This window comes from Gymnoscopelus microlampas (genome assembly GCF_963454915.1).
Source record: "Gymnoscopelus microlampas genome assembly, contig: SCAFFOLD_166, whole genome shotgun sequence".
Taxonomy (NCBI): domain Eukaryota; kingdom Metazoa; phylum Chordata; class Actinopteri; order Myctophiformes; family Myctophidae; genus Gymnoscopelus; species Gymnoscopelus microlampas.
Window position 1 is genome coordinate 1 of NW_028155762.1, and position 25,433 is coordinate 25,433.

The 25,433-nt window shown below is 40.8% G+C and overlaps 1 protein-coding gene across 1 annotated transcript in view; it reads left to right on the plus strand.

The window, feature by feature from the left end:
* Positions 1-1,395: 1,395 nt before the first annotated feature.
* Positions 1,396-25,433, plus strand: part of LOC311041275 (nuclear pore membrane glycoprotein 210-like) — a gene marked incomplete at both ends in the record, with an annotated part of 51,884 nt that continues 27,846 nt past the window's right edge. The window contains 15 exons of the mRNA XM_084086180.1: positions 1,396-1,561; positions 3,475-3,633; positions 4,896-4,964; positions 6,190-6,296; positions 7,320-7,460; positions 8,585-8,722; positions 9,623-9,778; positions 10,854-11,070; positions 13,774-13,919; positions 17,869-18,087; positions 19,631-19,804; positions 20,654-20,846; positions 21,585-21,691; positions 22,861-22,965; positions 25,161-25,262. Coding sequence (XP_083942306.1) covers positions 1,396-1,561; positions 3,475-3,633; positions 4,896-4,964; positions 6,190-6,296; positions 7,320-7,460; positions 8,585-8,722; positions 9,623-9,778; positions 10,854-11,070; positions 13,774-13,919; positions 17,869-18,087; positions 19,631-19,804; positions 20,654-20,846; positions 21,585-21,691; positions 22,861-22,965; positions 25,161-25,262 — 2,199 coding nt within the window. The remainder of the gene's footprint in view (positions 1,562-3,474; positions 3,634-4,895; positions 4,965-6,189; positions 6,297-7,319; positions 7,461-8,584; positions 8,723-9,622; positions 9,779-10,853; positions 11,071-13,773; positions 13,920-17,868; positions 18,088-19,630; positions 19,805-20,653; positions 20,847-21,584; positions 21,692-22,860; positions 22,966-25,160; positions 25,263-25,433) is intronic.

Below are 25,433 nucleotides of genomic sequence, written 5' to 3' on the forward strand. Positions count from 1 at the left end.
AAACTAAGACTATTTTCTTATCGTTGGATAAGATTTTGTCAAAATAACAATCCTTCTCCATTCTCTAATTGTGTAGACTTCTTGTAAATTAAGTAATGCAGACGTTTAAAGGTAGGGTAAGTGATTTGCGATTATTCAAATAATTGCAAAATGGGTCTATGTTCTGAGTGCTCGTTACTATAGAGTGTCCTGTCCATATAAGGAGTCTCCATGTCTCTCCAGCTCTTTATAAAACAGAAAATGCATTTTCGTTTCAGTTTCAGTTTCATTTCCAATTTTATCCAATCAGGATAGAGAACTCAATCAGGATATAGATTAAACAAGTGAAATTGGAAGTGATGACACTAAGAAATGAGCAGGCAAAATTAGAACTGGAACACTATAAAAATGAAGCTTAAAATGGGTACTTTCTCCTGATTGGCTGAGATTTTGACACCTACCAGAAAATGTATTTTCTGTTTATTAAAGGACAACTTTGTTTTTTTACAACCAAGGTTTATATTTTAGCTTGTAATTAAAGTAAATAAATGATGAGTGTAATTTTTTTTTCATTTACTGCTTTCTATATTTTTAGCATTTTTTGCAATATTTTTTACAGTGGGCGGGGGCATTCTGTCCGGTGGCTAAATATGCCTTTTTTACACAATAAAAAAGGTCCGGCTGTCTGAGATGGCCAGATGTGAGTTATTGGGGGCTAGAAGAGCTACTGTAAATAATAATAAAGAAAACGCCGGGTTAATGTGTTAAAAAAATACATATTTAGCCACCGGACAGAATGCCCCCGCCCACTGTGAAAACACTGTAAAAAAAGATTGTGAAAATTGCTAAAACTATAGAAAGCAGTAAATTTAAAATTTTTAACACTCATCTTTTATTTACTTTAATTACAATCTAAAACATAAACATTGGTTGTAAAAAAACAAAGTTGTCCTTTAAAGAGCTGGAAAGACGGGGAGACAACTGTTCCTGAACAAACACTCTATAGCAATGAGTACTATCAGAAAAAGATTTTTTTTTGTTTTAACCCAAAAATATCACTTACCCTACCTTTAACAATAATGTAACTCTTGAGAGTGTAAAATGAAACCAAATGGACCCGTAAGGGTCCATTTGGTTTCATTTTACGCTCTCGAGAGCGTACTATAAGGGTCCATTTGGTTACCAACTCCATCATTTAGCTGGGGACCACCTGGAACCCCCTCAAGGACCACAGGTGGTCCCCGGGACCACTGGTTGAGAACCACCGGTGTATATACCGTAGCACATAGCAGTATATGCATGTTAATTGAACGGGCGGATGGCCAAATTTAAAGTCACGGTTGCGCGGTTTGAGTCGGAAGCAGCCCAGTTTTGAGCGCGTTGTGTTTGTGTGCATAATTTGTTTGCGCTGTAACCATGGTAACCTTGGGGTATCCGTCCGTTCCACAGGATGTGGGCGCAGCAGAAATCAAACTGCTGACTCTAGAGAACATCCTGTTGAGTCCCGCGTACGACGTGTACCTGCTGGCACACTCGTCCATACGCTACAAGGTGCAGAAGATCAGACAGGACAAGATCACAGGTGGGAGGACTCAGCCCAGCGGGCCCATTAAAAGCGTATTTTTTTTCTGCCATCCGCAGCATAATCCTCGGTGTTCATTCAACTCTGAGCGTGTGTATAAATGTATCCGTTTGTGCACATGAATAAATGAACGCTGAGAATTTCACTTTTTAGTGAAGCATTTTAACTCATTCAGTGCCAAGCTTATTTATTCATGTTTATGGAATTTTGGCTCTGAGTGCCACAGCCAAAATTCATTGTAAAAAAAAAGGGCTTAGGAAGCGAGATACAGCCTTTTTAAGTTATAGGTTAAACTAGGAGTGGATGGAGCAGCAAATCTTCAAATCATCATATCTTGGGTTCTGAACATGTTTCCCCCCCCCCCAAAAAAAAAAAAAAAAACCTTTATTTTGATTTTTTTTTTTTTTTTTTTTTTTTTTTAATGACGGATTTGACGGATTGTGGCGCTCTGGGCGTCAGGCCACGTGACGGATTTGACGGATTGTGGCACTCAATGAGTTAAATGTGCTGAAGTTCTAATCCCCATGTAGTGTGTACATACTGTATTAAAATCGCGTGTTGGTACTTGAACTCTGTAAAAAAAAATGTAAAAATGGACCTTTAACGTTAAACGTGGCTCATTCAATATGCGAGAACAGACAATGGCCCTCATTTATCAATGCGGTGCAGACCAAATAATAGGCGTACGGCGAGATCACCGCAACTTTCGGCATTTATCAATATATCCTGGCTTCAGCCTACGGCACGCTCAGATCTCAAGTCTGGTCGAGAGCAGTTGTAGACTTTGGCTGCACCCGTTTGTTCCATTGTAGACCTGCAGAGCAGCATTGTCTGACTATCTGACAGGCATCTGGACACATATATCCACTCCAAAATGCATTATCTAACACACTAATAAATAATCCCTGTGAAAATATAACATTTTATAAACTAATTTAAACAAACTGCTTTAACAGTCATTCAGATAAGATTGCAGATCTGGCTGCATAGGCTATTTGAAAATAGCAGATCTACAAGCTCACAACACGTCAATGCGACGCGTTGTGAGCTTGTAGATCTGCTATTTTCAAAATATACGAGCGCTTATGCGAGAGCATTTTGGGGAGTTTGGACTGGCGCAGAGCGCCGCTGTAATCTTTTCATGGCCACCGGGAGATCGGACATTTAACCCACGGTCCAACACAACACGGCGAGCCGGCGAAACTCTTTCTTATAGGGTTTCCATGCTCTGTTTGGTCGTATTTTGGTTCTTCATGTCGTAAAATCGGGGCGTTTTGAGAATATTTAAGGGCGTGTTATTTAAATGACGCTCGTTTTCAGATGTCAGATTTATCAAAGCTCCGAACAAATCTACGCTAGGATTGGCTGTATAGGATCGCTTCATAAATGTGACTTTGACGTTGGCCTACGGGCGAATTAATGATAAATGAGGGCCAATCCATTGATAAATGAGGGCCAATATGAATTTTGGAGCGTAATTACAATGCATATGTCTCATATGATGTTCCAGGGACCCCCAGAAGCAAAGATTTGAGTTGCAAATGTTCGCTTTAAAAATATATATATTCAAGGATTTGCACACATTTTCATGATTTTTCAAAAATAGCAGATCTACAAGCTCATAGTGCGGCACTCGGTGCCGCGCTATGAGCTTGTATATCTGCTATTTTTGAATAGCCAAAGTATAAAAGGTTGAAGTGGTTAAAATTATTGTGATGCTATATTAACACATTTTGCTGGGGCCCACCCCAAGGACCCCTGGGGGTCCCCGGACCCCACTTTGAGAACCAAAGGTATAGACTATTAGAGGGTTTAAGTTGTTGGCAGTATCCCTCTGTATTCCACTGTGAAAGCACCGTGGAGCCTGACGTGTGTTTTGTGTCTTGTCTTCTGGGGGCGTGTCCCTCCTCCAGAGCTTCCGATGCCATGTGACCAGTATGAGCTCCACCTCCAGAGGGGCGTGCCGGGCCCGGACGCAGACCCCCAGCTCCCTGTGGCCCGCCTGGACCAGCGCACCTCCACGGCCACCGCCGTCCAGCTGGGACAGATCAACGTGGTGCTGGACCACAAGCGTATCCTTCCTTTAACACTCCACTGCGTTTCTGAGTGACGTGCTGTTAGCTTGTAGATTTGTTATTTTTTAATAGCCAACGTATAAATCGATAAAAGTGGTTAAAATGATTGTGATTTATATTTTATCATATAATATATATATATTATTATTGTATTTTTTTGTTTTCGTTGCATTACTAAGCCAATAATTTCAACAGCGGACCGGTAGGCAGTGGTTCCGGTAGGAGAGACAAAGGAGACTCTTTGTTTCTCCTACCGGAACAGCTGCTGGTCGTGAAATTATTGACTTAGGAATGCGACAAAAACTAAAATGTCCATGAATTCAACTCTCCATGGGGTGACTAATTGATGGGAAAAAAATCCTTTTGTGGGAGAACTATCCCTTTAACCCATTTAGACCGGAGGCCGATTCTAGAAACGCATTCTAAATCCTGACCGAGGTTTTCTGAAAAACTTCAAATATTTATTCAAAAATTACAAAAGATTGTTGCTATATACTGTACATAGCAACAACGACCCCGTCTTGAAAGGTTTAGTTACAAATAGAGGTTCCCGCCCAAAATGGGTTAACTCATTTTGCTGGGGACCCCCTTGGTACACCCCCCCCCCCCAGGACCTCTAGGGGTCTCACTTACAGAACCAATGCTGTAATTTGCCATGCCTTCTTGAACGGATATATTATACCGTGATAATGAACTGTGGCCATTCATGTTAAGTGTGAGTGAGTGTGGGAGAAGTGTAAATTGTAGTGTGTGTGTGTGTGTGGTCGTGGTGAGCGCCAGTGAAGTAGAATTGGTTGTTGATGTAATGAGACACGGCAGACGGGGGGCTAAAAGGGTCCGAGGCACTAACCAGGATTTGTACTTTAACCCATGAAGACTGGGAACGCATCTGTGTACTTTTTTGATTTCTTTGGGCTGTTCAAAAATAGCAGATATACAAGCTCATAGCGCGGCAGAAGCAAAGATTTGAGTTACAAATGTCCTCTTAATTTATTTTTATATTTGCACACATTTTCATGATTTTTCAAAAATAGTAGATCTACAAGCTCATAGCGCGGCACTCGGTGCCGTGCTATGAGCTTGTAGATCTGCTATTTTTGAATAGCCAAAGAAATCAAAAAAAATGACACAGCTGCGTTCCCGGTCTGAAAGGGTTAAGTAGAAACTTGGGATCTTCCTAGACACGCGTCCATGTTCTCAAATGGTTGGTTAATGTGCCATTTACCTAACCTGGCCTTTCCTTAATGGCAACGACTCAGGACTTCGCATCCAGGGAGTATCTCGTCTGCCCAGCAGCACCCTGTATGTGGTTGAACCAGGTTACCTAGGTCTGTTTCTGTCTTTCTTTCTCTCTTTTTATCTAAACACTATTAAAGCTGCACTCAGTGGTGGAAAAAGTACTCATTTTTTTTTACTTAAAGGAGCTACACCATGAATTTAAAAAATAATAATAATATTTGATATCATATTGTTTATGTCCCTCAAACGTTTTTCAAAAGGTTTGAGCTTAAATCAAGCCTCAGATATACTCATTCCAACTAACTTCTCTCTGGCTTATAAAGCACTTTCACCTGCAATACCACATTGTCCTGTTTGGCACGGGGCACTATTGAGCCAGTTTGTATGCATGTTATGTCCTGGTTCTGTGTGGAAAAAGTAAAAAAAGAAATAAGAAAAAAATTAAAAAAAAAAAAAAAAAACTTTTTTTTTTTTTGGTTAGAACTGAAAAACGGGAGGAATTGTTCCCAGACGTGACGTAGGGTGGGGGAACAAATCTGACGGACTGTTTTCAGACCAATTTACATAAAAACCACAGATAGCCTATGAAAGCCTGCGTGCTCGAAGTCGGGTATTTGTTGGAACAGAAGAGAGGTGGGAGAGACCAAAAACACACAAAAATGAAGAAAAAGTTAAAATTCATGGTGTAGACCCTTTAAGTAAAAGTATCAATACTGCAATGTAGAAGTACTCCGTTACGTTAAATACAAAAGTATTGGTATAAAAATGTACTTAAAGTACCAAAAGTAAAAGTACTAAAATGTTTGAAAATAGCAGATCTACAAGCTCAGTGAGCTTGTAGATCTGCTATTTTCAAATAGCTTAGGTATAAAACGAGCTAAAGTGGTAAATGTATGTTTTATAATGTAGTAATTTATATCTGCGAAGTGACTAGTAACTAAAGTTTTCAAATAATTTTGGGTGTAGTAAAAGTAGAATATTTGCCTCCAAGATGTAGTGGAGTAGAAGTAAAAGTTTTGAAAATTGGAAATGCTCCAGTAAAGTGAATGTACCTCAAAATTGTATTTAAGTACAGTACTTGAGTAAATGTACTTAGTTACACCACTGCCTGGCCTCAGTAACTTCAAACCTGGGTTTTACCACTAAGCTAATGGAGCAGGTCGGTCAAAATAACATTTTATTCACCAAAAAAGTTACATAGTGTAGCTGTCAAGGAGCAGTATTCCATTATATATTAAAGTCTCGGTTCTCTGACTTTGCCGTGTACTGCCAGCATGTTGCCTTTTTAGTTGACTTTATTATTCTTCTATTCAGGTTTTAAGATTCGTCCAGGTGACAGCTGGGTTCTTGAGACAGGAAGAGTGTATGATATCCACATTGAAGTATTCGACAAGTCCAGCAATCGAATTTACCTGTCCGATGTAAGTACGTCTCATTAATATCATTGAGTTGGTGCGTGAGTGATTCCATTTTTATTTCTATTTCATTAGAATTTCTTTTGCATTGTTTCATTGTTCCTTGGGCACCCTCTGTACCAGAACTGGTTTTAATACACTACTACATCACACATGTCCTCGCTTGTAAAAGACAGATAACCCAAACCACAATTTGAATATCTGCTTTTATTGCGCCGGACCACAAACCGAATAGGAGTATTCGAAACAAATCAGTTACAGTTCAAAAATAACACTGAGTGTCTCTCATTCCGCGTGTATATGCCAAAACACTTTTAATTGTGTTCCAACTTCTTAGCGACTTGCCGGTCATGGTTTATATGCTGCATCTGATTGCATTTGGTACGGCATTACTAGAGTGGCTATTGTTACTGCTACACTCCAATCATTTCAAAAGAAGTTCTTTGGTCCCCCGTGGAACAAAAAGGAAAATTGGAATGTATTGTCCTGTGCACACACAATCAGCAGCACACTAAAATAACATCTGAGAAACATTAAGGATGAAAGTTTTACAGCCCATTTGGTCTTTCCTTAATGCCTTGCGTTCTCTTGAGCATTTATTTGCTATTACTTAATATGAAGAAAGCTGTACGTGTCTCACAGAAAATGGAAGGATAATACAAATATTAGCATATCAAAACAACACATTTTTTTGCATTTGCTATTACTTAATATAAAGAAAGCTGTACGTGTTTCACGGAAAATGGAAGGATAATAAAAATATTAGCCACAATAACAAATATTAAAGTAAATACTTTAACCTCAATATACCTTTTTCCATTTTCAACGTTGTTAGCCAGCTACACAAACCGAACACGAAACAAACATTATTTACATCTTTGTTGTTTCACTCCGCGCTAAAGCAAATCCTTTACCTCAATATACCTTTTTTGTTTTTCTCTTTCAACTTTGTAAGCCAACTAAACAAACTGAACACGAAGCAAAACACGATTAAATCTTTGTTGTTTCTCTGCCTCCCCTGTGGTACAGAACGTACGCATTGACACGGCCTTCCCCGTGGAGTACTTTGAGGTTCTGGAGTCTTCACTGAGTGGATCGCAGCACCGCGTGAGAGCGCTGAAGGACGGCCAAACGCTCATCAACGCCGCACTCAACTCTGTCATAGATCAAGTGAGTCTGACGGTTACCTCAAATTAGCCGCCAGAGCGCCGTTACTGTGTTAATCACCCAGTTAGTTCTGGCACTCCAGTGGAGAGGGCTTTGACTGCACAGCAAAATCATCAGAGCTCATTTAAAGGTGCTGTAAGTGTTATGATGTTGTTTTATTTTGGGGGGGGGGGTTCAAACAAGTTTTTCGGTAAAAGGATCTATAAGCTCTATAATGCCATAGTAATCATTTCTGTAGGGTGTTTGTTCAATAACAGCTCCCCTGTCTTTCCAGGTCTTTAGTAAACCAAAAAACAAATGTTCAGGTTGGGACACCAATTTCATCCAATCAGGAGAGAGAACCCGTTTATCAGCTTCAATTTTATGTTCCAAATCCAATGTCTCACCACAGCCAATTTTTCACTTTTACAGGTTATCCTGTGAGCCTATATGAGTTCTCTCTCCTGATTTGTATGAAATTGGTGTCTTAACCTGAAAATGTATTTTGTGTTTTACTGAAGAGCCTGGAGAGACCCCTGTTACTGAACAAACACTATAGAAATGATTACAGAATATAGAGCTATTTGCATTGAAGACGTACCTTTTTTTTTAAACTCTGAGCTTGTACAAGTATAACCAAATTATACTTGCACATGCTCAGAGTTAGTCTTCATAATCCAACCCTTGAGTGCCAAAAACGGCTATGGCTGTTTTTCAAAAAACATTTTATTTCCCCTTCACAGCACCAGGAGATGTCATTTTTCGGAGATTTAGACTACTATCCACTTCCTGGTTAACTTATTACTTTAAAAGCCTGTATCTCAACTCCTGTGTACTTTTTTTTTACGCTGTATTTTTGGCAAAACATGCTATTTTCAACTGGCTGCAACTATGGAACGGATTACCGAATGTTATTTTTTTTCTTCTCCATTCTACGAGACCCCTGTGTGTGTGTAATGAGGGGATCACCGTGAGGACGGTGATCACGGAAAATATTTTGTGACGATTTTAACGGAAAAAAAAACGTTAAATATGCTGGAACTGACTGTATACCCTGTTTTGAAAAACCTCTGGCACTCAATGTGTTAAAGATGGATACATTGACACTGAAGGTTTGACTGTTGTGTGTGTGTGTGTTTTTGTTTCAGGAGGGAGGGGTTCACGCTCTCTCCAGTCCAGTCCACAATGAACAGGATGTGGAAATCTACAACCCCATAGTTCTCAGTCCTGCCATCCTCATGTTTCCATGGCAGCCTAGCATCGGAGCCTACCAGTACACAATACAGGTGAAGCATCCCACTTTGAACTATAACAGAACATGGTTTTTCAAGACTTAGCCGGAGAAAAGATCTGCAAATTAATATGAGCTGCAGTGCCACGGAAATGTCATGAAAGCAAAAGGTTAATGCCTTCAAATCTGTGATTTCTTCCACTGGTTGGCTGTATGTAGAACAGCAGCAACATAATGTTTAGAATGATAATACCTAAAACATTGTCATTAAACTTTCAGTCGTGAGCTATTTATTCCATGCATACTCTTGATAAATACTCTTCTTCCAACAGTAATGTTCTTGGTTTTGTTTATTTCAGACATTTAACCACTTAAACCCTCAATACTTAGTAAACTTTACATTTGGCTCTGTACTTTGTTTGCTCCTTTTTCCCTCTACACCAAACCTCTTTGGCAAATGTTCCCCTCAGAATAGGGAGGGGTGCTAGGCAGTGTTGCCAGATTCTGTGAGAGAAACAAGCAACCAGATCTAGGGAAACCAGCCCAAAAGAAGCGACTAGTGGCCACATGAGTACTTTAACATGTACATCAGCTGTTTGAAAATAGCCGATCTACAAGCTCACAACGCGTCGCATCGCGACGCGTTGTGAGCTTGTAGATCGGCTATTTTCAAATAAAATCTTGCGGGTAAATTATAATAAGCAGATCTGGCAACCCTGGTGCTAGGGTTAAAGTGGTTCATGTAAAAAAAAAAAGGAAGAAATAAAGTTCCTATCGCACAAAGATTTGGCGGCCAAGGTAGTAACTCTGAGGACCCCCTAGGGGTCCTGTTCACCCTGTTGAAGACCCGTGAATTAGAAGAACCAGACATCATCTTCCAACAGTAACTAGGAGAACCAGTGTGTGTATATCCAGTGTGCGTACACATAATAACAGTAACTCTTCTTTCCATCAGGCGACCGGAGGCAGCGGCAATTTCAGCTGGTCGTCCTCCAATACGGCTGTTGCCACGGTGACCGTGAAAGGAGTGATGACGACCGTGAGCGACACGGGCGTCAGCACCGTGCACGCTCACGACGTGCGCAACCCCATGCACCACAGCCACATGAAGGTGAGCCTCCATTCAGTTCAACCATGTTGTTGTCAACTTGTCACTGTACAATGTAGCTAAGTGTAGCTTGGCTACGATTACATTACACATTTAAGTTGACGATTAATTGTCTCTCAAATAATTGCCATTAGTGATTTAATTATGTGTTTGGCATTGAACATTGGAACATGTGAATACAAAATGAATTTCTGTTTGCCTTTTAGGCTTCGTAAAAAAAAAAAAGCACAGGCCAGATATGACAAATAACCTAAATATACAAAGAAATTGATGACATATTTAATTTGAAAATAGCAGAAATAGCTGATCTACAAGCTTAGTGACGCGTTGTAAGCTTGTAGATCAGCTATTTCTGCTTTTTTTTTATATTTGAAAAATATTAAAAAACTTTTTTCAGCATGGAAACGATTGTGACGATTATGCAAACATTATTGCCATTAGACTATTATGTAATAATTGTGACAGGCCTAGCTACAATGAAAAATGAGCTCTCAACTAAGCTTTCATACAATGTGAGACCCCTTTTTTATGTGATGACATCACATGTCACAGGTCAGTGGTTCCCAAACTGGGGGGTCCCCAAATTAGTTTGGAAATAATTTGTGAACATAGCATTGTGAAAATAGCCCTATCTACAAAGCGTTGTGAGCTTGTAGTTCGTCTATTTTCATAATATTTATCTGTGGAACCGAGTCAAACTAAATGTCATGCCTGCAGTTCCAAGTGCTTGTCAGGGTGGGGGGCCCCCCGTTCAAATATGATTATTTTGGGGATTGTGGCCTTAAAAATGTTCGTAAACTTTAAAGGGATTCACCCCAAAAAATACTTATTTTCTATCAATTATACACCCCATGAAGCCTTGAATTCATGGATATTTTTTAGTTTTTGTTGCATTCCTAAGCCAACAATTTGGTGACCAGCGGAAAGATGCTAAAGTATCCGGTAGGAGACTCAAAATCGACACTTTGCGTCTCCTACCGGAGCCGCTGCCGGTCATCAAATGATTTGCTTAGGAATGCAACAAAAACCTAAAAAACAAAAATTGTCTCATGGTGATAATAAACACTTCCTGGTCCAGGTGTATGTTGTGGAGCCCGTGGGGATGGACTTCTCTCCCTGTCCAGTGGAAGCCCGAGTGGGCCAGGTGCTGGAGCTGCCCCTCAGGATCTTCGGTTCCCCGGCGGGGGCAGAAGCGGCGGACGAGGTCGGCGAGGAGAGGGTCATGCTGACCGACTGCTCCCACGTCGACCTGCTGGTCGAGCAGGAGAACCACGGCGTCTTCCAGCTGCTTGATGGTGAGTCAATGTCTGAGTTACACAGTAATACTGATGATCGTACTGTGCAGAGATCGTTGGTCAGATATCGTGGTTAACCCATTAAGACCGGGAACGCATCAGTGTCATTTTTTAGATTTCCTTGAGCTATTCAAAAATAGCAGATATACAAGCTCATAGCGCGGCACCGAGTGCCGCGCTATGAGCTTGTAGATCTGCACATTTTTTTGAATCGTGGAAACTTTGTGCAAATCTTTGAATTTATACTGTACATATTTTAAAGCGAACATTTTTAACTCAAATCTTTGCTTCTGGGGGTTCTACAAATGTCTTCTAAACACTTTTTTGAAAAACTTATGTTGCTATAATATCAGTTGTTCTCAAACTTTGTCTATGTCAAGGGCCCCCAAAATGATGTATTTGGCCGCGGACCCCCATCTTAAAATATTTTGTTCCAGGGACCCCCAGAAGCAAAGATTTGCACACATATTCAATCTCGTAGCACGCACTATGAGCTTGTATATCTGCTATTTTTTGAATATCTAAAGAAATCAAAAACATTACACAGATGTGTTTGCCGGTCTTAATGGGTCAAGTTTTGAGCTAAGAGTCATTAGCAGCTAACGGTTAACATTATCTCTCTGTTTATGTTGCAGCCAATTAGTTTAATAATGTTATATATGCGTCTGCATGAAATCACCTGTGGTTGGGTTTCCTCCGACAGCCTATTATAAGAATATTGTTATTTAAAGGGACGATTATACACGTTCAAATCCTTAAATTAACACCGAAGAATGTCTGTAAATGGAACCAGGTAGACCGATTAGGGCATTAAATTGTAGCCTATTATAGGAATAAACAATGTATATACCCGATATGCAGTATAATTGGCCTATTATCACAAACGAGAGAATGAGAAAACGGTCCTCAATCTAAATATTACTTGAATGCCGCTGGAATTGCTACCGCCACAGCTTATCGTACCATTGTTATTAATTGGCCAACAACCTTTTGTAGATTGTTGGCGGTAAAGCTAACCCGTTGGCGGTAAAGCTAATCTTTGCTTCTGGGGGTACCTGGAACAACATATTTTGAGATGGGGGGGTCCACGGCCAAATACATATCATTTTGGGGGTCCTTGACATGAAAAGGTTTGAGCACCACTGATATAGAAACATACGTTTTTCAGAAAACTGTTAGGGTTTTGAAGACATTTGTAGAATCGGCTTCAGTCTTAATGGGTTAAAAAAAAAAAAAAAAAATCCAATGTGGGTTTACACACTATGGATGTTTGAACACATGCTGCCCCAAGTGGGTTTTCTTTATGGCTTTTAGATTGGCAGTACAAATTTCCTATCTCGGCAGGAGTGCAAGATCTATGAGTTTTCATTCTGGTATGTTGCATTATGAATTAGATTATTGTGCTGCTGTACCTGCCTGGGAACTGATGAATGACCTCTCTCCCCTCCCACCCACCGCCCCACATCTAACAGTACAACCGTTAGTAGTCCTGTGTGGCCCGTTTAGTCTTTATTTGGTACTGTGTCATAACCACATTATTCCCTTCTCTCTCCATCTGTAAATTCCCTCCTCCTCTCTCTCTGTCACTAAAAACTAAGCTTAGTTCAGACCTCCCAAAAACAAACTCATACGACTGCTTCTCAGGCCTGAAGCCCATGACCCACCTAATTCCAACACACTTTGGTAGTTTGGGATGGCTCAGGGTAGAAGACGGGGTTAAGCAAATATCTCTGGGATTGGTATTTAAAGGGATAGTTCACCCCCAAAATGACTTTTTTTCCCCTATCGATTACTCACCCCACGGAGCCTTGAATTCATGGAGATTTGTTTTGTTTTTGTCGCATTCCTAGGCCAATAATTTGATGACCGGTGTAGTCTCCGGTAGGAGACTTAAAGAGTCTCCATTGAGTCTTCGCCGGTCATCAAATTATTGGCTTTGGAATGCGACAAAAACTAAGGCTTCATGAGGTGTGTAATTGATAGAAAATAAGTATTATTTTGGGTGAACTATCACTTTAAGATAGTCAAAGAGACATTGCCCCTCAGCCATAACACTATAGAGAGCGACCATGATCTGGTACTACCCAAACGGATGTGTAACACTGGTTTCTTTTGAAATTGGCCTGAGAAAACATCTATCAGGAGACCAAAAGGGGAGGTAAAAGTAATTTCCCCATCTCAAAATATTTAGTTCCAGGGAAGCCCCCAGAAGCAAAGATTTGAGTTACAAATGTTCTCTTAACCCATTAAGACCTGGAACTCTGTCATTTTTTGATTTGAGCTAAAAAAGCATTATTCTACACTTTGGGCTATTCAAAAATAGCAGATATACAAGCTCATAGCGCGGCACCGAGTGCCGCGCTACGAGCTTGTATATCTGCTATTTTTGAAAAATCGTGAAAATGTGTGGAAATCTTCTGAATATATATATTTTTAAAGCGAACATTTTTAACTCAAATCTTTGCTTCTGGGGGGTCCCTGGAACAAAATATTTTGATGGGGGTCCGCGGCCAAATACATATCATTTTGGGGTCGTCCTTGACATGAAAAAGATTGAGCACCACTGATATAGAAACATACGTTTTTCAGAAAACTGTTGAGGTTTAGGAGACATGTAGAATCTGCTTCAGGTCTCAATGGGTTCAAAAGATACATTCAATACTTTCAATCTCCCTCTCTCTCTCTCTCTCTCCCCCCTGACAGCGAGGATGGGTCCGGGCGAGGGCCACTGCAGCGTGGTGCGGGCCAAAGCCCAGGCGTCTGGGTACACGGTCCTGAGGGTCAGCTACGGCCACGCCAACGTTCACCTCAGTGCCAAGATCACCATCGCTGCCTACCTGCCTCTCAGAGTGAGTCTGGATCATGTCGTCTCTTCTCTTCTTCTACCCATCGCATGCTCCATGTTCACGTGAACCCATTAAGACCTGAGGCCCATTCTACAAAGGCCTTGTAAATCAGTAGTTCTCAAGCGTTCTCGTGCCAAGGACCTCCAAATTGATATGTATTTGGCCGCGGACCCCCCCATATTAACCCATTGATACCTGGAACGCATCTGTGTCACTTTAGATGTCTTTGGCTATTCAAAAATAGCAGATATACAAGCTCATAGCGCGGCACCGAGTGCCGTGCTACGAGCTTGTAGATCTGCTATTTTTGAAAAATCGTGAAAATATTTTTTTACTTTTTTTTTTTTTTTTTTTTTTTTTAGGATTTTGATTTTTTTAGACGCGGCCTCAGGTCTTAATGGGTTAAAGAAATGAATTGTAATCAAGATTTTTCAAAAATGTTGGTGCCGCGCTGTGAGCTTGTATATCTGCTATTTTTGAGAACCACAGTTCTAAATCCTAAGAGCTTTCTGAAAATCGTATTCTTAACCGTTGCTATATACTGTGTATATATAGCTGAAATCTAATATGACATGGATGCTTACCCGGTTTTTAATAGGTTAACCATTTGAACCCCTAGAACTCAAGGCGAAAACAGCCCCATCTACAAGCTCACAACTTGTAGACGGGCCTGTTGCAAAGATATTTAGCGGGTTCCTTTTGGTTCCATTTTTACGTTCTCTCAAAGTTATGGGAGTCCTTGAAATTAAAGCCTCTGTGTCATTGTAGATTTTAGAAAACTCCTTCAATTTAGACCAGTGGTTCTCAAAAAATAGCAAACGTACAAGCTGGCAACGCGGCACTTCTGCACTAAGCTATGACCCCCCCCCCCCACAAGGAGCACTCCTCCCTGGGTTCACCTTAACCCATTGATACCTGGAACGCATCTGTGTCACTTTAGATGTCTTTGGCTATTCAAAAATAGCAGATATACAAGCTCATAGCGCGGCACCGAGTGCCGCGCTACGAGCTTGTAGATCTGCTATTTTTGAAAAATCGTGAAAATTATTTTTTTATATTTTTTCCCGAAAAATTGTTAGGATTTTTATTTTTTTTAGACGCTGCCTCAGGTCTTAATGGGTTAACCTCTGGAGGCTCTCACAATGAATGTGCCGTACACATCATCACCACAAACAACAATCGTGGTGGAATGGAGTCCTTGACATTTACTTAGTGGAGGCACTGCGGTGTCTGGAGGCCAATAATAATCATCCCCATCTTTACCCCGCGGTCTGTGTTGTCTTACGCCATTACTCTTTTCAACTCTCTCCTGAGCAGCAATTAGCCTTTCTCTAAATCATCATGGGAGGATGAGGATGCACACACGCGCACGCACACGCACACGCACGCGCGCACACACACACACATACACATACACATACACATACACATACACATACACATACACACACACACACACGTTTGCATTACTATACTTGTGCGGACATAAACATTTTAGGACGGTCATTTTATAAATGCAATTTTTACCACGTTTTAAGATGCATTTCTTTTAACCCTCAACGCTGAGTTTAACCCATTCAATCCGGGAACACTTCTGTGTCATTTTTAGATTTCTTTGGCTATTCTTTTTTTTTTTATCGCGAAAATTAGTGCAAATCTTTAGTGTGTGTGGGTGTGTGTATTGTTGTGTGTGTGTGTGTGTGTGTGTGTGTGTGTGTATTGTCTTCTAAATCCTAACATTTTTTTTTTAAACGTATGTTTCTATATCAGTGGTTCTCAAACTTTGTTCATGTCAAGGACCCCCAAAATTATGTATTTGTCCGCCGACCCCCCCCATCTCAAAATATGTTGTTCCAGGGACCCCCCAGAAGCAAAGATTTGAGTTACAAATGTTCGCTTTAAAAAATAAATATATATTCAAAGATTTGCACAAAGTTTCATGATTTTTCAAAAGATGGCAGATATACAAGCTCAGATGCGTTCCCAGATTGAATGGGTTAATTGCGTGTTGGGCTCGTCGGACTCGCGCACCAACAGTAGCTGATCTACAACCTCACAACGTTTCGCAGCGCGACAAGTTGTGAGCTTGTCGGTCAGCTATTTTGGGTGCCATCTTGGGTGTGCGACGGCGTCACGCAACTAAATGTAAATCGAGCCTAAAATCTAGATTTTATAGCCAATAAAACAACATTTTTTCTTGTGAGGACCAGGGACTTAGTTCTCACAATGTCTATTTCTGAAATTCTACTACTGTATACTTTCCTTTCGTTTTTTTCAACTTGAAATAGACCGGAAGGGTCGAAACGTCGTATACTACCTGTTTGTTATAAATAATTAACCTTTGGAGCATAAAAAAAGTGAGTTGCGAGCCCTGCTTTGTTCTCATGTTTACTGTCCTTACAGTTTAGCTTAGCACCAAGGAACGGAGGATGTGCGTTAGTTGTTTTTTCTGCACATTTAAGGCCCTATCTTGCACGCCGCCTTACCCCTTATGCCTCAACTATTTATGCATTTTCTAGTATTTTTTTGAAAAACATTTTAAAATAGTTAAAATAGCCGATCTACTTCGACACGTTGTGAGCTTGTAGATCGGCTATTTGATCAATGTTTTTCAAAATAGTAAGAAATGGCAAAAACGTTTAGGCATAAGGCAAGATAGGGCCGTTAGTCCTCACAAGTATAGTAATACGTGTGTGCGTGCGTGCACACACACACCCACACACACACACATTCACACCTTTACTGCAATCAAGACAGGAGTGTGATGATCCGTAGTATTGTGTTGAGTTTGCTGTGGTTGTTCCTCTGTGCGGTGCATCTTAATTATCCTCTGGCGCTGCTGCTCGCTACAATGATTTGTTTTCCCGTTGTGTGGTTTGACGGTGCCATAATGGACTGCATGTCAGCTGTTGGGAGGGGGGGGGGGGTAGTACTGTGGTTGAATTTATATAAAGTGGCTTAATCTGGCATCATTTATCATTATGTCATTCTAACTACATGATTGCAGGCTGTGGCCCTGCCTACTCATTAATGTTACCTGTTGGCCAGCAGCACAGTTAAAGAGGCATTTGTGCTCCGTCGTGCGACGTCTGTATCGCATGTTGGAAAATGGCGAGATCCCGCGATGTGTTGCGAGTCCCTAGGTTGGCTATTTTCCATTCACGGCACCTGCCTCTAATATTGAGGTGAAGTACTTATCATTTAAAAAATAGGCTGGAATGTTTATATTTCGTTCAACTATTCAGCCCTGAGGCCGATTCTAAGAACGCCTTCTAAATCCTGACCTAAGTTTTCTGAAAAACGTCAGATTTTAATGCAAATATTTCAACAGCTAATGTTAAAAAGGCGTTCCCGCATTGAAAGGTATAGCAACGAAAAGGGGTTCCCGGTCTAAATGAGTTGAATCACATTTTTTCTTTTCAAAAATGTTTTATTCCGTTTTTAGACAAAGCCCAGGGGCGAGTATACATACAGTAGCATCTTAATTGCATCTTAATCTTAATTCTACAGTTGTAGAAAATAAAAGGGACAAAAAGCATGAATAATAATCAGAGCAGATAAAATAAAGACTTTTAGGTTTGTTGTAGTTTGGTGTTGCAGTCAAAGCAAAAGTACGCCACACTATGTAGTTTGTGTGTTGTGGTAGTATGTCATAAACGGACGCCAGGTCTTATAGATTTTTTTCTCAGAGCCTGTAATTGGAAACCGCAACATATCCAGTTTAAGACCGGACATTATATCACGAAGCCACTGACTGAGCACAAATCATATTTTTCCCAAGCACTTGTTTTGCACTGGCAGCTATAGAATGACCCAGTTTGATTTCTTTGTGTATTTCTGCAGCACATTTTTCTCCAATTAATGTTCTTACATCTTGTAAGTTATAATAGATTGTGTGCACAGTTTTTATTTCATTTCTTTCTCTCTTTTCTTTCTTTCTTTCTTTCTTCAGGCAGTTGACCCTGTGTCTGTGGCTTTGGTGACCCTGGGGTCATCCAAAGAGATGCTCTTCGAGGGAGGCCCAAAGCCCTGGGTCCTGGAACCGTCCAAGTTCTTCCGGAACCTGAAGGCGGAGGACGAGGCCAGCATCGGCCTGGCGCTGACCGGCCCGTCAACTCACAGCCACAGCCAACACTGGCTCACCGCTACCTGCAGAACTCTGGGGGAGCAGGTCAGATCAATCAGCCTCTGATATGGTTATCATAACCTTTGACTAATTCATAACCCTGGTTACCATAGCGTTTACACTATCCATAACCTTGGTTATCATAACCTTTCAGTTACTCATTCTACCTGATACTCTAGTACAATGGTTCTCAAACTTTTACATTTCAAGGTCTCCCCTTAACTCTGACAGTATGCAAATGGAACCAAATGGACCCGTTAGGGTCCATTTGGTTCCATTTGTATACTGTCAGAGTTACATACTTGTAAGGGTCAATTTAGACCCCCCGAAAGGAACCCAGAGAGTCCTTGAAATCCACTTTGAGAACCACTGCTCTATAATATTCTGCACAATTATGATGCAATTCCCTAAAACTGTTAACACTAAACTGTCACTCTGAAAAGATAAATAATTTCTTTACACTTCGAGCTGTAAGAGCATGGAACAAACCTCCAGAAGAAGTGGTCCAGGCTATTTCAGTCAATACCTTCAAGAATAGACCTGACAAATTCTGGTCAACAAAAGACTTTGCGCAATTATAGGGCTGGCTTTCATTGACTAGTGAACCAAGGGATTTTTTATTTTTAATATAAAATATGGAATGTATTTGTGGGGTGCGTGGGTGGGTGGGTTGCTGGGTAGTACATGGTGAATTGTGAATGTGAACGTCGCAATTTGAAAGAAAATATTTATATTGTGTTGAGTCTGGCGTGGAGGTTTGCATCCTGTGCCAGACATTTTTCAATAAATGAAAATGGTTGGGGTACACAGTAAGTTGTACAAGTTAATCAATTGTAGAAATGGCTGTTACGTTATCGTCACTCTTGAGTTCAAGTAACACATTTTAATCAGCACGGTTCAAGTAACACATAGTTCAAGTAACACATTTTAATTAACTCTCTCAGTGCCAGACCCCGAGTTATCCCGAGTTTTTACTGAATACCCTCCCTGCCAGAACGAAAAATCCCGAGTTTTTAAAAAAAGTAAAAAAATAAAATATATATATATATTTTTTTTATAATTTTTTTACCCAAGATATCATTATCTGAAGATTTGCAGCTCCATCCACTCCTTGTTTAACTTATAACTGAAAAAGGCTGTATCTCGCTTCCTAACCACTTTTTTTTTACTTTGAAAAAAAAATGTTGGCACAGTTCGCAATATTTTTTTTATTTCATTGGCACTGAGAGAGTTAACACAGGTCAATTAACAGTTTAATTAACCACTTAAACCCCAGCATTGGTATTGTGAGGAAAGCTTTCGCTGAAAATTGCAGATTGACAAGCATCGGCTATTTTCAGAGAAAGCTTTCCCCACAGTAACGCAAAACGGAAATTACACTAGTATTGAGCCCTGAGGGACTACGGTCACCCATATAGGGTTTAAGTGGTTAACACCGCTCAATTAACACAAAACTGCACACACAGCCGTTCCCCAATTGTAAGATGTTTCTCTATAGAGCTGTGCACAATGTTTCTGGTCTCTCCTAAATTCCTAAAAAGTCAGATGCCATTCAATCGAGGTATTGATCGTGATCTTTATTCGTCAGGTGCTGGAGGTGACCGTGGGGAACAAGCCCAGTCTGACCAACCCCTACCCCGCCGTGGAGCCGGCGGTGGTCAAGTTTGTGTGCGCGCCCCCGTCCCGCCTGACCCTAGTGCCCGTGTACAACAGCCACCGACTGGACCTCACCTGTCCTCTGCTGCAGCACAACAAACAAGTGGTAACGATCATATCGAAAACCTCTCATCTCCCATGTTTTAACTTTTTTTAGTGGTCTTACTTGGTCATACTACAGCTATGCCTGTCACAATTATTACATAATTGTCTAATCGCAATTATTTATATAATCGCAATTATTTTTGCATAATCGTCATAATTGTCATAATCAATTCCATGTTAAAAAATGTCATATTTTCAAAAAATGACAAAAATAGTTGAAATAGCAAAACACGTCGCGTGCGACGCGTTTTGAGCTTATAGATCGGTTTATTTTTAAGTATAAATGAATTAAATATGTGTTATTTGTCATATCTGCCCTGTGCAACTTTTGTTTACGAAAGCTAAAAGCCAAACAGAAATGTATTTTTTATTCATAATGTTCCATTAATTTTTAACAATGAAATCGTTAATCGCAATTATTTGACTGATAATGAATCGTCAGCTTAAATTTGTAATTGTGACAGCCCTATCTACAGCGTCACCCAAAAGCATCAAAAGTAGCGGATGTGCAAGCTCGAAACGCGGCGCGAAGCGATGCGTTTTGAGCTTGTAGATCTGCTACTTTTCCTATGTTTGAATTTGAATCCTGAAAAGTAACAGTTTTGGATATATGAGGTTTCCACCTGACAGAGGCGATATTTAAACTACTTATTTTTCATACTGCGTCTTTTTAAATGATTATTTTAGAGACTTTTCTATTTGTTGCTGTTCACCGTTTATCAAAAACAAAAGGGATTCAACTCAACTGATGTCATTTTTATGCCGCTTATTTCAAGCTTGATGGATTAGTTTGATTAACTGTTGCACCTCTACTCTTCAATGTTAATGAACAAATATTATCATCATCCAGGTGCCTGTCTCAAATTACCGTAATCCCATTCTGGACCTGGCCGCCTTCGATCAGCACGGCAGGAAGTTTGACAATTTCAGCTCCCTGGGTCTAGTGTGGGAGTCGACCAAAGTGTCGTTGGCCAGCATCGAACCCTCCGTGCCCATGGAGCTGGAGCTGCAAGAGGATGCTGGCAAACAGAAGAAACTGCATGGTACACACACACAAACATCTCTCATGGCATTAGAGACGGCAGAGTGGCCGATAGAGCGGCCAGATGGCAACCCGCGAGGTTCCCAGTTCGATCCCGGGCTCCCCCCAGAGTTAGTGTCGAAGTGTCTTTGAGCAAGACGCTGAACCGCTAATTGCTCCCGATGAGCAGGTTGGTGCCTTGCATGGTTTCCTCTGCCATCGGTGTATGAATGTGTGTGTGAATGGGTGAATGTAATGCACAAAAATATGTAAAGCGCTTTGGATAAAAGCGCTATATACTTTTTTATTGGCACTAAAGAAACGGAATGGTACATATACATCACACATGGTATTGGCTCTAAAGCGGTTCTCAGACTTTTTTTATGGAAACTGACCCCTATTTTGATTACTTTTTTTTAATCCGTTATTGAACTCTGAGAGTGCCTTGATGCAAAATTGGCAAAACACTAAGATTTTAAAAACAGTTTAACATTAATATGTTTTTTTTCTTAACGCGTCATTAACCCATTAAGACCTGAGGCGATTCTTAAAAATGTTTTCTAAATCCTAACAATTTTTTGAAAAAATATTTAAAAAAATGTTCGATATTTTTCAAAAATAGCAGATCTACAAGCTCGTAGCGCGGCACTCGGTGCCGTGCTATGAGCTTGTATATCTGCTATTTTTGAATAGCCAAAGAAATCTAAAGTGACACATTAATACCCTCCAGGTATTAATGGGTTAACTGTTTTTGTTTCAGGTCGTCAGACAGTTCTTGTTCACCATCAGACAGGAATTGCCGCCATCACAGTGACCGCTGTGGATTACCAGGCGTCACACCTTGCGGCAGCCAAGGTTCTCAGCCAGGTAATGACCCTAAAAACGTACTTCCTCTTTTTTTCAGTCACCCAGAAACACATGACGCTGCCAGTGGAACCAGTATTTTAACTACTGCCTGTGTGGTGTCATCTCTGTCCCAAACCTGACCTAACCGGTTTTCAAAGCATTCTAACGATGTTGACAGGAGATACATTGTTAGAACGCAGTCCGGCAGCATTCATGTACAAAAACGTCATTTAAGGCAGTGATTCTCAAATTGGGGTCTGGGGACCCCCCAGTGGTCCTTTAGGCAGTGGTTCTCAACCTTTTTATTTGACCATTTGGCCAATGTTTGACCAGTTTTTATCGTTTGTTTGTTGATTACTTTTGATGCAGTAACACAGGAACACTTAAGCCCTATTTTATTTTTTGGCTACTTGAAAATGTGCGATCTACTGTACAAACTCGCCACGCGTTTTGAGTTTGCCAGACAGGAACTCGCTTTGGCTCCTCCCCTTTCTTAGTCCACTTCCTCCCTGGTGCTTTGTTTATTCCCGCTAACAACAAGGGAAGTGGTCCAGGAAGCTATGTGCCTACACGTGTATGCTAAGAGATGGCTATAATATGCATTATTAGGCTGCGGACGCCCATTTGAAAAGATATGCCAGGGACCCCCATAAGAGACGATTTTCACGGCTCTATAGCAGTGATTCTCAACTATTTTAATTTCAAGGACCCCCTGTTTGATATGCATTTGGCTACTGAACCCCCTTGTAATGGCATTTCTATCTCTGGATTGTAAAATCAATGTTAATTTAACTCTGAGTGTACAAATGGAACCAAATGGACCCATTTGTACACTCTCAGAGTTATAGACCCATAAGGGTCTATTTGGTTCCTAATCTATCATTTAGCTGGGGACCCCCTGGAACTCCGTCAAGGACCCCAAGGGGGTCCCCGGACCCCACTTTGAAAACCGATGGTCTATAATGTATAAATCAGGCTGTAGGAACATGATCATTACATTGTGGTTCCCGTTTTGTGGACCTTTTTTTTTTTTTACTTCTGCTTCCTAATTCAGCAGGACAATACCACCCTGTTGTCGTCACAACGTTTATGTCCGTAACCATAGCAACCTTTATAACGTTTATGTCCGTAACCATAGCAACCGTTCTGTTTTTCGTTCTGTTTTTCGTTATCTTCCTCCTCCTTGACAGTACGACCCTTTGACCCCTGTCTCGGCCACCCTGGAGCTGCTGCTGGTGGAGGATGTGAAAGTCAGCCCGGAGACCATGACCATCTACAACCACCCTGACGTGCGGGTACGAACCAGCTCCTGCTGTTATCTGTGGTGCAGAGTAACTACAGAACATTTTGTTTCCGTCAGGGCAGAAACAACCTTTGAAATGGACCATTGTGCATAATGAGTACTTTTTACGCTTGGTACTTCGCGTATATTTTGATGCCAATACATGTGTACATTTACACTTATACTTGTAACATAGTACTTCTATATTGTGGCATCACTACTTTTACTTAACCCATTCAATACAGGAATGCATCTTTGTCATTTTAGATATCTTGGACTATTCAAAAATAGCAGATATACAAGCTCATAGCGCGGCACTCGGTGCAACTCTTTAAATATATATATTTTTAAAGCAAACATTTGTCAAATATTTTTGTTCCAGGGACCCCCAGAAGCAAACATTTGAGTTACAAATGTCCGCTTTAAAATATATATATTTAAAATTGTGCACAAATTTGCCCTATAAGCTTGTATATCTGCTATTTTTTAATAGCCAAATAAGTCTAAAAATGACACGGATGTGTTCCCGGTCTTAATGGGTTAAATAAAAATTCTTTGAGTACTTCTTCCACCTCTGGCTGTTAAACAAAATGTATCTGTTTCCCCTCCGAGACGTTGGAACTGACAGAATTGGGTGATCCTCTAGCGTTTGGGTTTTAACTGCTACACACTCTCAAAAGTTTGCCTCTCCAGGAGTTCTTTCTGAAGGCCTCTCTATCTCTCTCTCTCTCTCTCCCTCTCTCTCCCCTAATCCTGTATAATGTAGGAGCCAGCGTTTTAATCCATTAAGACCGGGAACGCATCTCTGTGTCATTTTAAGATTTCTTTGGTTAATCAAAAATAGCACCGAGTGCCGCGCTATGAGCTTGTAGATCTGCTATTTTTGAAAAATCATGAAAATGTCTTGGAAATCTTTGAATATATATTTTTTTAAAGCCAACATTTACTCAAATCTTTGCCTCTGGGAGGTCCCTGGAACAAAATATAATTACAAATGCTTTGAAAAATAGAGATTCAAAGATTTGCACAAAGTTTCACGTCTTTTCAAAAATAGCAGATCTACTCATAGCGGGGCACTGGGTGCCGCGCTATGAGCTTGTAGATCTTTTTGAATAGCCAAAGAAATCTAAAATGACAGACATGCGTTCCTGAATTCAATGGGTTAAACTTGAACCCCAGCATCCATATTCTGTGGGTAGCATTAGCCAAAAATAGCCGATAGGCCAATTTTTGTCGGAGAAACTTGGTGTAGGTCCGAGTACAGAGTCCAACTTGGGTCCAATTTACTACATCTACTCTAGAGGGTTTAAAGTGGTTTAACTGCTACACACTCTCAAAAGTTATCCTCTCCAGGAGGTCTCTCTACAGGCCTCTCTCTCTCTCTCTCTCTCTCTCTCTCTAATCCTGTGTGATGTAGTAGCATTCAGTCAGTCAGTGTCTGGTGGGGGTGGTGCGGAAAATAACCGCTAGTGACCTGCGTAAGAGGATTATAAAGTGCGACCGCGGGCAGGGGTCACCTTTTGATGCCACCAGTGGATTCATGTTATTCTGGTCATCAAGTGCTTGTGTTTGGGGGGTGGGTGTGTGTGTACTTGTACTATACTTGTGAGGTCCAAATGTCCCTATTGTAGGAATTGTCTCTTGTGAGGACCAGGGTTGTTTTATGGTTAAAACAGATTGTTAGCGTAAAACATTCAGGTTAGGGTTACGATTAGGCTTTTGGAGGTTAAAGGGATAGTTCACCCCCAAAATTCCTATCGATTAGTCACCCCATGGAGACTTGAATTCATGGATATTTTTTAGGTTTTGTTGCATTCCTAAGCCAATAATTTGATGACCGGCAGCCTACCGGTCCGCTGGTCATCACATTTATTGGCTTAGGAATGCGACAAAAACAAAAAAATATCCATGAATTCAAGTCTCCATGGGGTGACTAATTGATAGGTGAACGATCTCTTTAAGTTCAGGGGTTGGGTTGCGCGATTTATACTTAGCACATTGAAAATGGCGTTAGGCTTACAGTTAGAAATGGCAAAAGATTGTAATGGCAATCATAAAATTGCCATACTAAATTGTTAATGTCCTCACAAGTATACACGTAGATTTACAAAAGTGTGTGTGTGGGGGTGGGTGGGGTTCTGACAAACGTTAAGCCTGCCTGTGTCTAACCATTTTCATGTTGTATCTCCAACACGTTTGGTCTTGCAGGCAGACCTGTCCCTGCGAGAGGGTTCAGGACACTTCTTTGTCAACGCCAGCGTGGGAGGCCTGGTGGAGGTTGAGTTTCAAGAGGCCACTTTAAAAGCCCAGGTGAGGAGGAACAAAAAGCTCTTTTATGTCCTGTCCTGTGTGTGTGTGTGTGTGTGTATATACTGTAAACCGAACCACACAAAAAAAGTGGGGAGAGTCCTAGGGTTCCCAAACGAGGCAACGATCCAAAGCAAAATAGACAAGGAAGGAGACCACTGTACAATGCAAAAA